This window comes from Podarcis melisellensis, assembly GCF_964234715.1.
Source record: "Podarcis melisellensis genome assembly, chromosome: 15".
Lineage (NCBI taxonomy): Eukaryota > Metazoa > Chordata > Lepidosauria > Squamata > Lacertidae > Podarcis > Podarcis melisellensis.
Window position 1 is genome coordinate 3,509,401 of NC_138532.1, and position 18,483 is coordinate 3,527,883.

Sequence of the window (18,483 nt, forward strand, 5' to 3'; positions counted from 1 at the left end):
GGGGGAGCAGGTGAGCCCACTTGTTTCCATTACGATAAACCATGGTTCTTTGAGACATCTGAGCACAGGTATTCAGCCCCAGTACCAGGTAAACTGCATTCCTCCCATGTATACTTATCTCCCCACCCCCCGCAAAACTAAGTAAGTTGCTGGATTTCCAAGAGACCAAATGTCTCAGGTAACTTCTCATAACACAGTTGTGGGGCCTGGACAACAGTTTTGAGTTTTCAAGAAGCAAAGTTACAACACATGCTAAAAAAAACAACAAACCTAAAAGTGGCTATAAAAGTAAGCCTTGGCAGAACAGAAACTGCTGGGGACGTTCTGTATGTCTGCAGAGCAGCTTCACCAGCCAGGCCCCATACAGACGTTTGAGCTTCAACTCTCATCAGCCCCTGCTAGCACAGTCCTGGCCAAAGTTGATGGAGAATTCTCATCCAAACATCTATAGGGCCCCAGGGTGGTGAAGGCCAAAGTTGCCCAAGCGTTTGGGGTGGTGAATGGTTTGCATTTTCTTCCCCCACCTCATCTTTCCCCCCAATCAGCTTTGAGAACTGACTAGTATCGCTCCACATCTTAAAAAGAGCCCTGCTGGATCAAATGAAAGCTCCATCTTACCCAGCAACTTGATGCTTTTGTGAAGCCCACAAGCAGAACCTCGTCCAATTTTCAGTCCCTTCGTCTTCTCACATGAGCTCATTTGACAAAGGCTTTGTTTTTGTTTGCAGGGTAGCTTTGTTGCCTGCATGACGGCCATCCTGAGACAAATGGACGACTCCCATTATACCCACTACATCAGCACGTTCAAAACCAGGCAAGATCTTATTGTAAGTCTGACTGCATTTTGATGTGGGAGGAGGATGTTACGAAGCTCATGCCTAGTGGGTCTCTAATCTTTGTCTTTTGAAAACTGGGTCCTTTTCCTTTGTGCAGCGCCCTGAGTTGTGATCAGAGGTGCATATTTTCTAAGAGATACACAGTGTGGTGGTTGGTTGAGTTTAACTGCTTAAGGATCTCAGGTTTCTTTAAACAAATAGAAAAAGATTAAAGTCAGGTTTCCAATCCTTTAAAGTTATGTAAATATGCGTTGAAAGTATGTGAGTCACACCTGTTGAAATTGCAGGAACCAGGAGGCATAGCTGAATAAGATTTCCAAAGGCCTAGAACAGGGGCGGGCAATAGCAGAAGGTACCAGACTCAGCCCTGATTGGAAAGACCTTAGACAGATGCTGCCAGTCAGAACAGACAGTACTGAGTAAATGGACAAATAGCCTGTATAAAGCAGCTTCTTGTGTTCCTAGCCCTCTCGCACAACTAGCAAAAACAAAACAAACTTACGCAAATATGTCTGATTTCATTCTCTGGTTTAAGGTTTAATACTGGTCTTCCTTTCCTTTCCTGCCTCCTGATCCTTTGGGGGTATCTTTCATTCAGTCTTTGGCTGGCTCAGGGCCTGAGCACTGTGGCATGGAAAAACCAGTAAGGAGAGCAGTTTGGAGACTGGCATATGTTTATGTTCACTGGGTGGGGGGGGGGGAGAAACTGGGAGTGGCGTTCTGTCTCTTCCACCGTGGAGCTCTGCCAAGAGCTCGAAGGGCTTTGACTTTATTTGGTCTGATGGGAAGCTGGCAAGTTTTGAGCCATCAGGGTTGGCTTCCAGAAAATGAAGTTGTGTGTTTATTACTGTAAGGCCATGTGATCTGTTTGCAACCAAATCCCCAGGCCATTCAGATCTTAAAAGCTGTGTCTGTTGAGGTTTTCATTTCAGAATTTCCGCATTCAGCTCGAGTTACTCAAAAGCTCCTTTAGCGTAGAAGGTCTTAGAAAACCGTGTGGGAAGCTCACTTGGGAAAACTCAAAGGCTGCCGAGGAGGGATTTATTGCAACCATTTACAAATATATCTGATGAGTTTGGCTCCCAACATTTGCCCTTCAAGTCAACTGCAATGTTTGGGTTCACTTTCCCATCAGGCACTATTAAAAGTTGCCTTATATCGCTCTTCCCCAACATGGTGCCCTCCAGCTGTTTTGCACTACCACTCCCATCAGACACAGCCAGCATGACTGTATATACCATATATAAGTATTTTGGCCAAGAAACCAGTTTTAAAAATTTGTTGGAGCCCTTTTTATTTGTTTAGCATTGAATTTATATCCCACCTTTCTTCCAAGGAGCTCAAAGTGGTATATGCTGTTCTCCACCTCCCTCTTTTACCATCCCAACAACCCCATGCAGTCGGTTAGGCTGAGAGACTGAGCCAGTGAGATCGTGGCTAAGTAGGGACTGGAACCCTGGTCCTCATTGAACAACTACTATACCGCACTATAAGCCAGTTTCATACTAAATCTCACACAACCTTAACAATTGAAATCTTTTTAGTAGCCCCAGGACTTGCCATCGAGTCAAGCTGTAAGGTGTAAAAAGAAAAGTAAAAGGTAAAGGGACCCCTGACCATTAGGTCCAGTCATGGCCGACTCTGGGTTTGTGGCACTCATCTTGCTTTATTGGCCAGGGGAGCAGGCGTACAGCTTCCGGGTCATGTGGCCAGCAGGACTAAGCCGCTTCTGGCAAACCAGAGCAGCGCACAGAAATGCTGTTTATCTTCCTGCCAGAGTGGTACCTATTTATCTACTTGCACTTTGACGTCCTTTCGAACTGCTAGATTGGCAGGAGCAGGGACCGAGCAACGGGAGCTCACCCTGTCGTGGGGATTTGAACCGCCGACCTTCTGATTGGCAAGTCCTATGCTCTGTGGTTTAACCCACAGCACCACCCGCGTCCCAAAAAAGAGAAGTAACTTGATGCAAATTACTTCTCACAGTGGTAGTAACATACAGTTGCCACAATCAAGATACGGGTCATCTTACCAACAAAATCCAATTACAAATCTCAATATTATAAAAGGTATCAGTCAGACATGTCCATAGCTCAGTTGGATAGAGCCTAGTGGTGATAAAGCCAAGGTTGCAGGTTTGATCCCCGTAAGGGACAACTGCATATTCCTGCATTGCGGGGGTTGGACTAGATGATCCTCAGGGTCCCTTCCAGTTCAATGATTCTAATTCCAGGTCACACTCCCATTATTCCCACACAGGTTAGGATTTTATTTTTTAAGAAAAATGGAGTAATAAGGGAAGGGTGGGGAATCAACCAAGGACAAGTGCAGAGTCACTTTTGGAATTACTGTTTTTATAGCCCTGCTTCCAGACCTGGCCAGAGTGTGCAGACTAATTTGCAACCAAGTCTTCAACCAAAGCAGGTCTCCCTGTTGCTCAGACTAGCAAGCAAATCTTGCCCAGAAGGCTTCATTCACTGGTCAAGTATGTCATCTGACCTGTGCTGACCATTGATAGAAGGAGGTTTCCTTGGCTGATGTTGCTTTTCTCCCTGTGGTTCCTTATTTAGCCAGAGCAGAGTTACTGGTGCAAAGCCTAAATCCCCTTCCGCCATTTCTTGCATCATCAGCTGAAGACCCCCTGCAAGGCTTCAGTGTTGATTGACAACCAAAATTTGCACCTAGGTTGTCACACTTGCCACACCTTTCTCTGTTTCTATTAGTCACTTTTCTTCTTGGACTGTTCTTAGTTGCTTAAAATGTTTATATGCCTCTTTCTTTTAGCAACAGCTCAGATTACATTTGTTCTGTTGGGGCACGGGTAGTTCCTTAATGGGTATTTATAACAATTGCATATTGGTCAAGAGGAGCTGTTAACATTTGGCAGTTGTTCCTTTGATTCCAGCACCCTAGATCTGCTGAGAAATGTTGCCATCTGCAGGAAGCAGGAATTCCTGAAAGTTTGAGCTGTGTGTGTTTGTGCACATGGGTTGATCAGGTGAACAGACAAAAATCAACAGTGTAAAATCCAGATCCTACCCATGCAGTGGCGTAGCGTGGGGGGTGCAGGGGGGCCCGGCCGCACTGGGCGCAACATCTGGGGGGTAGGGTTAGGGGGCGCAAATCCACGGGTTAGGGGGCGCAAATTACTTGCCTTGCCCCGGGTGCTGACAACCCACACTACGCCACTGTACCCATGGGTTGTATCTGATTCCAGTCCTACTGAGAGTAGACTCATTGAAATTAACAGATCTGGTTCAGTTAGGCCATTAATTTCAATAAGTCTACTCTGAGTAGAAATCAGTTGGCTACAACCCCATGTTTCCTGGGCAGGAAAACCTCACTGAGTTCAGTGGGACTTATTCCCTCGCCAGTGTGCATAGGATTGTGACTACAGATTAAGAAATTCTCCCCAAGCAAGTTTTGCAGAGCTACCTTTTTCAAGCAGCTGTCTTTCATCAGTGAGGGATTAGCATGATCAGAAAGGCCAATGTCTAGCTCATCCTTTTGCACTTAAGCAAGGTGATAAATCTTTAGTTCCTTGGGTCAATTTTCTTTTGAAGAAAGGCCAAAGGATCATTGATTGATGTCACCATTTTGGAAGCGCCAATACATGGCATGTCTTGAACCTGGTAATGGTTCATTAAATCAGCCATGTGTCCAGTCATGACTTAAATAGCTGTGATGATTCTAGAGCAGATTTCTGGAACCTGGTGCCCTCCAGAGTTCAAAACATCTGGCAGGCACCGGGTCCAGTCTACTTTGTTCACAATTCATTTTTGGCAATAATGAAAACAATAATAATAGCTTATGAAGGAATAGGTGTGTGTGTGCTGGGGGCACTTCAGGATTCCTTTTAGTTAAGACTCAGATTGCTTTGGTGGTATGGAATGCTTTCCATCCACTTTGACTAATGGCTCAGCTGTGACCCTATATGGACAGGAATAGCCTAATTTCTGTTGTCTGCATTCTGGTAGCCTCCAGATTAGATTACTGCAGTGTGTTTTATGTGGGGCTGCATTTGAAGACAGCACTAGCAACCATTTAGTTTCTGAGCCAAATTCAAAGCTGGCTTTGACCTATCAAACATTATGCAACTCAGGAACCAAGTACCCCAAGGATTGTCTCTCCTCACATTAACCCAGATCCTACATTAATCAGCTGAAGCCCTAATCTGTGTGCCACTCCATGGGACGCCCAGAGGGTAACAACACAAGAACAGACCTTCTCAGTGGTGGCTCCCTCTTTGTGAATTCTCTCCCCAGCCAAGCATGAGTGTCACCATCACCAGGCCTTTTGACCTTCCTTTGAATTCACCCAGGCCTCCTGACTTTCCTTTTCTGCTTATCTTTTAGTGGGGATGAACTGGATCTATTATTTTCTATATGTTATTCAGCATTTTATGTAGATTCTAATCTTGTTTTTACACCTGGTTTTAACGTTTGATTTTGTTAGTTGCTTTGAGCTCAGCTTTCTGAAAAAAAGCTGTTTTGCTGGCAATGTGACAGGGAAAGAAATTCAGGAAGACAAGATGCACTTTGCTGACTCTCCAAATCAAGCTTGGACACAGTAAAATAATAGTAACCAAGTCAATATACACACAGTTTTTTTAAAAAAAATCTCTGGGAAAATTTCATTCCTATATAAAATTAACAACCATTCACTTGTAGCCCTTCTAGTCCAGACATGGGTCTCCTACATCTTGGGGTTAACATTATTAGTCTGTTAATTCTTATCTCTGTGGTGCCCTGCGTCTCCTGGAATTCTGTACATCAAGCATTGATTTGATAAGGCATAGCAATACTTCCCTTAGCAAGCTGCCATCCCCATTAATCCTTCTGAAACAGTTTCATTTTCCAGTTCTGTAGCAGTCCTTTGGTCCCAGCCATATACCTTTTTAATGAATGACCACCTTATGAGGGTCCCTGTGTCTTGTCTTGGGCTCTATGGTCTTGCTTATTTATTGTTTATTTACAGTAATTATAGCTTGCTCTTTACTAAATATTTTCAATACTAGAGTGGGGAACAAAGTAATAAGCAGAGAAAAACAGTATACAAAATCATGTAAACAGGTCCAATGAACAACAATGTCACGATCTAATAATAAGGTAAAATAGTCATCTACAGTAACAAAAAATAAACAAATGTAAGATATCCAAACAGAATTAAATAGAATAAACCACTCATGGACTTAGAAACACTTCCAAGCCAGTCTCTCCCCCTGTCTCTCTCTCACACTGACAACAGCCTTATTGTTGGGCTGCTCTTTAAAAATGAGCCAACCAATGCCTTGGATGTAGTCATGTTTTTAACATACTGTGTTGACTGGCCTTTGGTTGATCTGCATGTTGACAGCAGGCACTGTGTGCTCAGTCCAGCCACACACAGGTACCATGTATACAAATGAACTTTTCTCCATCAGAGTTGCTGCATTCTCTCATAGGCAGCTTTCCAAGGGCTGAATGCAGTGGTGAGTGCAGCCCGGGGGGGGGGGGAGGGAGGGGGTCTGGAAAAAACTGCTGGTGTGACCCTTAACTTTGAAGAGTAGGCTACATTGCAGTGCTGCAAAAGTGCAAGGTTTCTGCACTGAATACTCCCCATCCTCCATCCAGTCAAGCAAAAAGCATTGTCACAGTTCAAGGACTTTTGCCAGCCAGGCAAAAGCACTGGAGGAGGATGCAGTTCAGAACCTGTGAATGGTGTGGCTTGGGGAGGAGGGATGACCATAGAATCATAGAGCTGTAGAGTTGGAAGGGACCCTGAGGGTCATCTAGCCCAACCCGCTGCAATGCAGGAATCTCAGGTAATGCATCCGTGACAGAGGGCCATCCAACCTCTGCTTGAAAACATCCAGCGAGGGAGTCGGTTCCACTGTCAAACAGCTCTTACTGCCAAAGAGTTCTTCCTGATGTTTAGTCGGAATCAACTTTCCAGTACTTAAATCCATTGCTTCAGTTCTTACCCTCCAGAGCAGGAGAAAGCAAGTTTGCTCCATCTTTCATATGGCAGCCCTTCAGATTTCTAAAGATGTCAGGAATCATATCTGGATTCCTGAAGGTCAGGTAGAAACTGCATTGCCCCCCTCCCCGCATGCACACCACACACACACACACACAACCCTATGCTATAGGGCCTAGTAGAACCTTTTTCTTCCCGCCCCCCACATGCTCACTCCATATACATATGCCAGGCTGCTTGAGAGAATAGGGGGTGAGGGGCTTGTGGGGGCCTCTTGCCTTCCCATGCAGGGTAGGGTGCTGGCTAGATGCACACATCTAAGGGAGGCGCACACAGGCCTGACATTCCTCTAATGGCCTGGCATGGTACCTGCCCAAGTGCCTATGCCCACATACCCAAGGGGAGAGGAGTCAGGGCTGGCAAATTGGCTGAGGTTCTCCTGTTATGGACCAATGCACAGCCCCACCTCTGCTGCCTTTTTTAAAACCAAGCAAACATTTTCCCAATGCGCCACAATTTCCCAGTGGCAGTGCAGATGTTTGACTCTGACCTGACTGAAGAGTTTTGACCCCCAGATGTGCAGTGACACAGATAAGGCGGCAATTTCCTCTTTCCTCCTTGGTTCTCGGAGCAAGGAATATTGGGAAATTGCTTGGCAAGAGGCGAGCATCTTCCTGGTCCCATGTTTGGCATTGATGGCGCCCAGGGGAGCATGCTGGAACACAGCTGTGTGACCTTTGCAAATGTGTGGCGCTTGGCAGTGTTGGGAGACAACCCTCCCTCTTTTACAGGCATCCTGTATGGTGTGCCCTTGCTCTGGGGATCTTAAGGAGCGCAATGGAGACTTTTTGTGATCTTCCTGTGTTGGCACAGAGTAGGTGAAAGCAGCCAGCTGTCTTTTGATTTATTTCAAAATTGACAGTTTACTACAGGGAGTGTCCCTACTACTGTTGGAGTCTCTGAGTAGTATCCAGTGTTAGTCATACTCAGAATAGGCCGCTTAAAATTAATGGACGTGACTAACTTAGGTTCATTCATTTCAGTGAGGCTACTCTAAGCAGAACTTATTTTGAAGACCTTTCCTAATGACATGAAATCCTGTTCAGTTTGCAGTGCAAGATCTTTGACTTTTTAAAAATCTTCTTTTGTGGCAAACTGCTGAGGGTAGTGTATAGGGTCCCATCCCCTTTACCCTCACAACACTCTCGTGTAGTTTTGGCTGAGAGGGACTGGCTGTTCTGAGGTTCTTGGGGTTGAGAAATAAAATGGACTATCCTGTACAAGAGCATGGGCAGCTGACCAGAATACTGAACAGAAGCACTCCATGCTGCAACATTTTGCTGCAGGCCCCACTACCTAAGTATGCATAAATGTATCCACAAAGCCCCCATACTGGGGGACCTTGAAGTACACAAGCTCTTTTTCCTGCACATTGACCAGCCCATCATAACAAGCATGTCACTAGTATTAAAAAATAATTTGTTATTTACGACCAAAAGACAGGTCTGTGGAATAAAACCTAGAGATTTACAGGACATATTTCCCTAGATTTGCTACCAAGATGTCATTTCCTGGATTTGGACTCGCCCCCATTCTTTTGAGATGTACAGGAATTTGTCCGCTGGTATAGATTCTGGGCTTACATAACTCCCTTCACCCTTTTTAATTGTTTTCTTTGCTTTACAGGATTTCTTGATGGAAACCTTCATCATGTTTAAGGATCTGATTGGCAAGAATGTCTATGCAAATGACTGGATGGTCATGACCATGACACAGAGCAGGTAAAAAGTCTGTTCCCATACTTGATTTAGACGTTGTGTCCCGTTCCCCCCCCCCCCCCAAGATGGGAACATGGGGCTTTAATTTATTCATTTAGCGCAGCGCATAAAGCTGTGACTTTTTTCACATTCATAGAAGCCATGTTAGGAATGCTTAAAGATTTAACCTGAACTTAAGAATACTCTCATATATCTCTGCCACATGTAGCCATTTTGCCGCTCACAGAGGTTTGAATAAGGCAGGGATGGAGGGGCATAGAAGAGCTGTGAGGATATGTGAGGCTTGAAGGAGCTGTGCGCCAGTGGGATGGGGGGTGAGGTGAAAAGGGAGTGGGTGGGGCTTGGCAAGGGGGGTGACGGACAGCTGAGCCAGACCAGAGTCTGGTAATGCAGTGCCTCAGAATTCCACCAGAGGGCTGGAGCCTCTCTCTGATTGGCTACCAAAAGGGGGGTGGAGCCAGCGCTTTGGGAGGGAGAATAAAAGGAACCGATTCTGAGAAAGGATTCAGATGGGGAGGTGGATTGAGGGAGAGAAGGAGAGTCAGCGGTAGTCAGTTCTGGTCTGTGTATGTGACAGCCACTCTGAGGAAAATATCTCCAGCTAGAGAAAGGAGCCTCATAGCTTAGATAGGAAGACATTGTGTGGTGTCTTGGGAGAGTATTCAGAGAGTGAACTGGGGGCTGAGCTGGGGAAGGAGAAGCTGTGAGGATACCATCTCCTTGGGTCTCACATCAGTCAGGAGGGGAGAGATCTTCTAGAAAGCGAAGAATCCAAATCTGTTATACTTCTAGAGGTACCTCAGGAGCGGGAGTGAGAAGAGTTTGGGGAACAGACTGAAGGTTCCACCTTCTTTAAGAACCAAAATATTAAGCTGTAACATCTACACAACAACTAAGTTAAAAACTGAAGTGAAATAACTGGAAATATGCAGAGTATTTACCATCTAGTCTAGAAACCCGTAACATCTGAGGAGTAATAACTTAAAATAAGCAACTGAAGTTTAAAAGAAGTTGTGCATTTACTACCTTATTTAGAAGCCTGTAATATCCACTAGATTTGGTATAATTATTAGTAAGTTAACTGTTCCCTGAAATAATTTTATCTCCTGAAACAGCATTTGTTTTTCCAGCTTTGTTCTACATAATAAATCTTTGTTACATGTTCATCTGCCTCAGTGTCCCAGGTATCAAAGTTTTACCTCACACAAAAACTACAAGTTGACCCATGGTGATTATGGAGTGTGCAGAGGGGGTTTGCCGCAATTGGTGGTGGAGGTAGAATTGCTGCAGGGGGGTTAGACGTTCAGCTGGAGGGTGGGGAGTAGGTGGGGTTGGTGAGCAATGTGAGCAGGTTGTGCATGCTACACTTATATTTGATAAGAGTATATGAATCCTTTAATAAATAAATAAAAATGACTGATTGACACCATTACTTGGGAAAATGTGTAAGGCAAATCACATCAAATATCTTGCAAGTGCCATGCGGGCCACCACGTATTATTTTTTTACAGGGATGGGAGAGAGATTTGAGCCTCTCTTTTTGACATTTTCTCATCTGTGCTGCCTTTACTTTTCCAGGATTTTCCTTCGAGCCATAAACCAATACAGCTCTGTGCTCAACCGCTTCTTTCTCGATCAGGCAAGCTTTGAACTACAGGTAAGGATCAAATGCAGTCCTGCTTTGATCATGAATGCTAAAAGTCTGAACCTGCAAACACCTCTTGTAAAAGATGTTGGCAATGGCCATTTGAAATTGGATTCTCAATCAAAAAAAAAAGGTGCCAAGGTTGAAAGGTTGGATGATATTTAGCTGTTTGGCTCAGAAAGAAACACCTGCCTGAAGGTAGGGATGGAGGAGAACTTTGATTTCTCCAGATCTTTAAATGGGACTGACCTAATTCACACCTCCCAGACCAATACATGACTTTGAACAGCTGGTACCCTAATCTTAGGGTTTGGGTTCAACCCCACATTGGGCAAACGATTCCTGCATTGCAGGGAGTTAGACTAACCTTGGGTCTCCCATCATCCCTGGCTAGCAAGACCAGTGGTCAGGGATGATGGGAATTGTAGTCCGAAAGCAGCTGAATACCCAAGGTTGGGAAACACTGGACTGGATGACCCTTGTGGTCCCTTTCAACTCTACAATTCTAGTTCTGATTTCATACCTCTAACTTTTGTGATACAGTTTTCAGCTGAAAAACAGCAAAATGTGTATTTTTATATTGTATTTATTTAGACAGTTTCTATACATATACATCTTGTCTGTGTGTTTAAAGCAGGATATAACTTATTTTAAAACTTCATAAATTTAAAGATCTAATATAAAAAAATACCAGGAAAAGTCTGCATAATGGAAAACCATGATTATTTTATTTATTATTATTACATTTATACCCCTTCTTTCCTCCAAGGGGCTCAGGATGTTGTGCATGGTTCCACCCCTCCTCATATTATTAGCAGAACAGTCCCATGTGGTAGGTTAAGCTGAGAGACAGTGACTGGTCCAAGGACACCTAGTGAGCTTTATGACCAAGTGGAGATTTGAACTCTTATCTCACAGATCCAGCAATCTAACCACTACACCACACTGACTCTTAACTAAATAACAGCTAAATGGAGTATCCTCTTACACATCAGGAAAAAATCAATATACACAAGGCAATATGGCCCCCTGTGCAAGGCCAAAATCTGATGCCCTTCAGCCCTCCCCTCTCCAAAACTAAGGGAAGCACCATGCTTTGGGAAGGAGGTGTGAGGCTCTGGCAGGGTGCTAGAGCCCCCCTGACTCCTTCCCAAAGCTGGGTAAGTGCTAACTAGGCTTTAGGAAGGAGACGGGAAGGTGCCCCATGGCCCCTGCGCCCTGCGTGGGGAAACCAGTCGCACTGCCCTAAATCCACCTCTGAAAATACATGAGAATTGATTCTAAAGAAATACAGTGGAAGTCCCACATTTTAGCACAATGTAAATAACAAATCCACGAGAGAATAACAACTGAAATATCAACTTTTTAAAATAATGCCATTAACAACTAGACAAAAGAAAAAAAATAACTTGCTCTTTTCGGCCCATCAATCAATCACTCAGCTGAACAAGCCAATCCCTTTATATTTCCAAGCCCCAACACAACAATAAACACAATTTAATTACAACTAAAATGCTGCTCAGTTCCACTCAAGCATATCCTTACATTATCAGCACACTCGCAACCAGCTATAAACCAATATACTCAAACAGCATGACCGCTGGTTGGGAATGATGGGAGCTGTGCTTAAGCGGCATATGGCTGCCCTGATAGTTTCCTCATCCCTGCTCAAGGTCTGAGACTTGTGACATCTGTCCTGTGCAGTGTTTCAACCATGTTCTTCCTCTCCTCCACAGCTGTGGAATAATTACTTTCACTTGGCAGTGGCCTTTCTTACCCACGAATCTCTCCAGTTGGAGAGCTTCTCCCAGGCTAAACGGAGCAAGATAGTCAAGAAGTAAGTTTTCATGTGAGTTTCTCCCCACTGTTGAACTTACTGGGGACACATTTTGCACTTTCAGCTGCATGTATTGAAGGAGACAGATGTATCTGTAAACGTGTGGCGAATATGTCCTAGGGAGCTTTGTCGCAATTGTCACTCTCTAATGTGCATCCGCTGTGGTTTTTTAAGCACAAGTCATGCCTTCAGGCTTTATGGCAATTGCCTTCCTCTTTCTACCGCTCCTCTCTCTCTCTGGATCCAGGATACACAAATCTTACTTGATCAAATCAGTTTTAAAAATTAAATCCAGTAGTGACCGATGCTCACTAGGACTTTTATGACAGGGAGACCAACAGTAGGTGGAGCCTGGGCCACTGACAGGCAGTGTCATTTTGTCCCCATTCTCCTCCCTTCTGAGTTTTATAATGGGCAAAACTGAGAATGAGGCGCAAGCTGCCAGGCAGGGCCACCCGCTGTCCTGGTTGGCAGTAGGAACTCGGGCAAGGGGCTGGCTGAGAACAGGCTGAGGTTGATGGGGCACTGCCCCATTTCCTCTAATGAACCAGCCATCACTGATTAAATCTGTTTATATTTGCATATGACTGCAATAGTTTTGAAGAAAAAACACCCTTTTTTTAACAACAAGTAAAAGCAAGACCATGGTGCATCACACTTAGTAGGAGCACAGCCTAGTAATGGGCTCGTTGCCCATAAGCTGAAGATCTGTGCTTCATGGCAGGGAGGGAAACATGTGGCCTTCCTGATGTTGCTGGATTAGCCTTCCCATTAATGCTGACCATTGGCTGTGATGGCAGGGGCTGATAGCAGAGTCCAGCAACTTCTGGAAAGTGAATGTGGCCTGGTTATTGCATTCATTGCTTTGGACCTCGCTTTTTCTCCAAGGAGCTTGAGGTGGTCACATGGTTCTCCCTGTCTTCATTTAAGCCCTACTTAAGCTGAGAGGCAGTAACTGGCCAAAGGTCACCCAGTGAGATTTGTGGAGGGGTGCAGATTTAGAACCCTGGTCTTCCAGGTCCTAGTCTGACACTCTAACCACTATACCACACTGGTTTAAGCATGTTTTGATATATATGCCTGGGTTCCTGGTGAGATCAAGACCACTCTGCTCCTCCAATGGTTCTTTTGCTGCTGCCCTTAGTTACAGGTTGGCTTAGTGTGCCATCCAAACCTGGGCTTGGGGCTTAGCCCAGCCAAAACCACAGGAAGAATCTTGACTATAGTCTGAATAACTTCGCTGCAGACCTTCTTGGCTCTTAAGATCAGCAGAAGGAGGCCCCTCTTGGTAATTCCACTGCCCTCAGAGGTTTAGGGAGTGGTGACCCAGAAGAAGCCATTCTTTGTGGCAATTGTGGCATTCCCTCCCCTCACAGGTGCACCTGACACCTTCCTTGTACAGCTTTCATCGTTTGCCAACAACATACCTTTTCACCCTGGCGTTTGATACTTCAGATATGTATTTTTGGGCCCCACTGTAGCTGTGACTCCAATTTGTTTCAAACTGTTTTTTAAACTGTCTTTTATACTGGTGTAACCTGCCTTATTGTGGAGGGGAGGGGTAATAATTCTAGTAGTAGTGGTAGTAATAATAAGTCTAATAATAGTAGTAGTCTGGAGAGAGCTGTAAGACAAGCATGAGTTCAGACAGCATACTATGGCATGGCTTTCCTCAGCGCAGGAGAATGAGGCTACCTCTGAATGTGCTCTCTGAATATATATTAATTGACTGATTTTCCCTGGATGTTTCCTTCACTCTTTCACACACACTTTCCTTGTAGATATGGGGACATGAGGAAGGACATTGGCTTCAAAATAAGGGACATGTGGTACAATCTAGGTAAGTTCCATGCACCACCTAAGGACCTGGGGAAGCAGCTGTGAGAATCTCAGAGATTAACTGCAGAGAGTTTGCAGAGGTTTTTTCAGTATTATCCACATGGACAATTTAGACAAATTCATGGAGCAGAGGGCTGCTGAAGGCTGCAGAGCAGGATGGCTGTGCTGTGCCTCTACAATTGGGAGACAGCGATGCTTCTGACTACTAGTTGTTGCAAATCACAGGCGGGGAGAGGGCTCTTGTGCTCAAATACTGCTTTGAGGGTTTCTCTGGCTGGCCACTGTAAGAACAGGATACTGGTCTAGATGGGCCATTGGCCTGATCTAGCAGGCTCTTCTCATATCCTTATAAGACTGGCACCCTCTCTCCAGGATTTCATGCCAGGAATCCCTTCCCAGCTCTACCTGGAGATGCCAAAGATTGACCATGGGATCTTCTGAAGACAAAGCAGATGCTGTACCACTGAGTTGCAGCACTTCTCCAAATAATTGAAATAAAGCTCAGTTAACTAATTCTGATATCAGTGCAATTGTAGAAGTAATCCATTCTCCAGGGGTCAGCTTCCCCTAGTGTTTCCCCTTCCCCTTCTCCCACCCACCCATCTTGTGCATCTGTGTCAGAGAAGCATTTAATCCTAGAGTCCCCTGCAGGAACTAGGGGAGGTGGAAAGGGAGTGGTCAAGCAGCAGATGCTTCCATTGTGTGTTTTGCATATGAAAGACTAGGAGCCCCTTAGTGGTTGGGAAGCAGCTGCCTGTGTTTGCCCTGGAGGCCTGTAGCAGGCAAAGCAGCCATCTGCTTTGCCCCTAATCCCCTTTTTCTGTTTTCAGGGCCTCACAAGATCAAGTTCATCCCCTCTATGGTAGGCTCGATCCTGGAGGTGACCTTGACACCTGAGCCCGAATTGCGAAAAGCAACCATCCCTATATTTTTTGACATGATGCAATGTGAATTTAACTTCAGCGGCAGCAGAAACTTCCATATGGTATGGACCAGCATGTAAGGGGGAAGCAAAATAAGGGAAGGTGGAGGCAATGGAAAATTGAGAATTTGGGTTTGGGCACTTTGAAGCAGAGTTTCTAGAACAAAGGATAGAGTTGATAAACAACCAGCATCAAACCACGGTTCAGCTGGTTGTCTCAACTGGGTGGCTGCCTGGTTTCTAGCAGAAGGTTGATCTAAGTGGGATTATTGAGGAGAGGGAAGAAAGAGTTTCCCCTTGTAGGTTCCTAGCAGGGATTTCAATAAATAGGAAATTCTCTAAGGCAGGTCATAATATTTTGTCTATCTAGCCCAGTGCACTCTACTTTGACTTCTTTGGCCCCTTACTTGTTTGATATATGTAAAGAAGTTACATAGTGAGTGTGTTGGCAAGAGTAGATGATATTGTATTTAGGGGTGCCCAACTCTCCTAGCAGTGACTAGGTGGCTGGGATCATCTTGTGGTCTGCAGGACGTCCTCCACTCTCATCTTGGTGTGTTCCAGTCATTTATCTTTTGAGAGGCTCTAGGTATACCTGGCAACATACTGGGATAACATCATAGGATCCATTCTGTATGATGGCGTCACAGTTCACCTTCAATTGTGGCACATATCCAGCAATAACCTCCATCTTCCTGCTCTAAAATTGCATGGGGACCAGCAGGAAATGTGTGGTTCTACTTCAGAGCAGAGAGAGATGAGCTTAAGCAAATGTGTTGGAAATTATATAGGGAATAATCATAACAGACAGACAAAACAGAATTAGTTATTCTTTGTAATGTTAATGTTTCGCATCACAGATACCTTAATACACATCATTTTGTGTTTTGATTGAATTATTTGGAAATATTCTTGTTGGGCAAGCCTATTTTAATGTAGTAAGTTCAGAAATGCCTGCCATTGTTTGTTAGTTGCAAAAGTGTGCGTTGGAACAGGATTGGCAGATTTCTGGCTTGTCAGATTTGCTTCATTTTCTACTAGAACCCAGAATCTACCTGAGTCAGGTTGCATCTGGCATCCTGTTGGAAGTAAAGAACAGGATGTCTTTTGAGCCACATTCCGAGCCTAGATATTTGGTTTCAGTACCTGAACAGATTAGGGATGCGGGTGGCGCTGTGGGTTAAACCACAGAGCCTAGGGCTTGCCGATCAGAAGGTCGGCGGTTCAAATCCCTGTGACGGGGTGAACTCCCATTGCTCGGTCCCTGCTTCTGCCAACCTAGCAGTTCGAAAGCACGTCAGAGTGCAAGTAGATAAATAGGTACCGCTCCGGCGGGAACCTAAACAGTGTTTCCATGCGCTGCTCTGGTTCTCCACATGACCCAGAAGCTGTACGCCGGTTCCCTTGGCCAATAAAGCGAGATGAGCGCCGCAACCCCAGAGTCGGTCATGACTGGACCTAATGGTCAGGGGTCCCTTCACCGTCACCTGAACAGAACTGAATTCGTAGGCCTTTTTTCACAAACAAGTCCAGTCCTAGTTATCTTTCTTTATTTCAGCTGCGTAATTGAGGTGAAAACAAGGCATTTTGCTGCTACTATTGTTAAACATTTCGGAGTCAGAAATTCTTGCCAATATCTTGCATATCACCCAGCAATCTGCTGGTAGATCTCAATCTATCCTCTGTCCACTCCTGCAGTAGAACAACAATAGATCATTCTCTCTGTGCGTGTTTTTGCTTTTTTGTCTGTCAACTTGTAGTTTGAAAATGAGCTGATAACAAAACTGGATCAGGAAGTTGAAGGTGGTCGTGGGGATGAACAATACAAGATTTTGCTGGAGAAACTGTAAGTGTGTGAGTGTTTTTGCTTGCCTTTCTAGAATCCCTTTTCTCCCTGGTGAGGTGACTCTGTCTCCCTCAGTATTAACCTTCAGGAGATATTTCCCTATTTACCCTTGCATTTCATGGCTGAAATGTACTGTTCCTGGAGACCCTGAGATCAATTATTGTGAATGTTTTAAAAAGTTTTTTTATTATTTAAAAAACTTTTAAAGAGCTTTAAAAGCTGCTTTTTCATTGATATTTTTTGAAAATGTTCTGCAGTTGCGGTGTCTGCTGTTGGTATTATTAACAATAATAAAGTTCCACTAAGATGTGACATATTCTTTTTGTGCTTCAATTGATTGGATCCAAAAGCTGCATGACTGGAAGGCTTCTAGCACAAAAGTGCCTTCTCACTGCAGACTTCCACTAGTGCAGCGTTGGCCCTAACACAACATAGGGTTGAATCCAACTAACTTCTACTCAGAGTAGACTGGGCCCTTTGAAAGTAATGGAGCCAAGTTAGCAATTTCTATTAATTTCAAGAGGTCTACTCAGGGTATAACCAGCATTCGCTAGAACCCATAATGTTTTATTTATTTGTTGTAAAACTTAATTGTAAACTACTCATTTTCTCTCTCTTTGTCTCCCACTTCCCTTGTACCACACACATGACCCTGCAGCCTGTTGGAGCACTGTCGGAAGCACAAATACCTCTCGAGCTCAGGCGAAGTCTTTGCTCTCTTGGTTAGCAGCCTGCTAGAAAACCTCTTGGATTACCGGGCCATCATGCATGACGGGAGTAAAGAAAACCGAATGAGCTGCACTGTCAATGTGCTGGTATATACCTTTTGGTTTGCACTATTCTTATTTATAAATCAGTTCAGTTATTCACAACCATACTTTTTTACTTTTGTAGAATTTTTATAAAGAAAAGAAGAGAGAGGATATCTACATCAGGTAGGCCATGTTAACTTTAGGCTTCACTGCTTTTTGGTATGAGGCATCATTGTGTAGAGAATTCTGCCTTAGATCAACAGGCTGAATTAAATGATATTTGAACAGCTTCTGTGCATGTAATTCCATGATAATCTGTTTTCTCTTCCCTTTCTAGATACTTGTATAAACTCCGGGACCTACACACAGGCTCTGAAAACTACACCGAGGCAGCATACACACTTCTCCTTCATGCAGAGTTGCTTCAGGTAAAGTGTTTTAGCTGTTAAAGGGTGGCATTGCAGCAGTAGACAAGTCAGGATTGTTTTTAGCACGGATAATCCAGCTACCTCTGTCCAAAGACACCTGGGTGCCTCAGGTAATAGTGAGATCTTAAAAGCACTCTAAATTGGAAACCTGTTCCTTAAGGGAAGTGTAACCCAATCCATAGCAGATTGAACCCCACCTCCTTGTTGAAGCAGTGAGTTCCCCCAAATACCCTCATCTTGTCTGGGATTTCTATGTGGGATGTGTGTCAATGAATGGAATGTTTTGGAGATATGGCTATATCTATAGCTTTAAGAAAAGAACCTCTCATAGCTTAGAAGAATCATGTTGTGGAATTGCTTCCCAAGAAGAATGATTAGGCAGGGTCTTGCTAACCATCTAGCCTTGCCCCTTTCACAGTGCAGAAGATACAGAGATTCAGCATCCCCAATAGCTCTGCTGAAGACATCCATTAATTGTTTCCATTCTCAAAGTGTTCCGACCACCAAAATGTTCTAATGTTCAACCAAGGTCTACTGTCCTGTAATTTAAACCCTTTAGATCTAATTCTGCTTTCTGGGGCAGCAAATAAGAACTCTGCCCTCATATTTAACAAGTGTACAACCTGTATACACAACTGTAGA

The 18,483-nt window shown here is 44.4% G+C and overlaps 1 protein-coding gene across 2 annotated transcripts in view; it reads left to right on the plus strand.

Moving 5' to 3' along the window:
- DOCK5 (dedicator of cytokinesis 5) overlaps positions 1-18,483 on the plus strand; it is a 133,720-nt gene that overhangs the window by 91,297 nt on the left and 23,940 nt on the right. For both annotated transcript variants that reach the window (XM_081890800.1, XM_081890801.1), the window contains exons 28-37: positions 729-827; positions 8,481-8,575; positions 10,151-10,229; positions 11,954-12,054; positions 13,836-13,894; positions 14,724-14,878; positions 16,576-16,661; positions 17,320-17,476; positions 17,556-17,596; positions 17,751-17,841. In XM_081890800.1, coding sequence (XP_081746926.1) covers positions 729-827; positions 8,481-8,575; positions 10,151-10,229; positions 11,954-12,054; positions 13,836-13,894; positions 14,724-14,878; positions 16,576-16,661; positions 17,320-17,476; positions 17,556-17,596; positions 17,751-17,841 — 963 coding nt within the window. The remainder of the gene's footprint in view (positions 1-728; positions 828-8,480; positions 8,576-10,150; positions 10,230-11,953; positions 12,055-13,835; positions 13,895-14,723; positions 14,879-16,575; positions 16,662-17,319; positions 17,477-17,555; positions 17,597-17,750; positions 17,842-18,483) is intronic.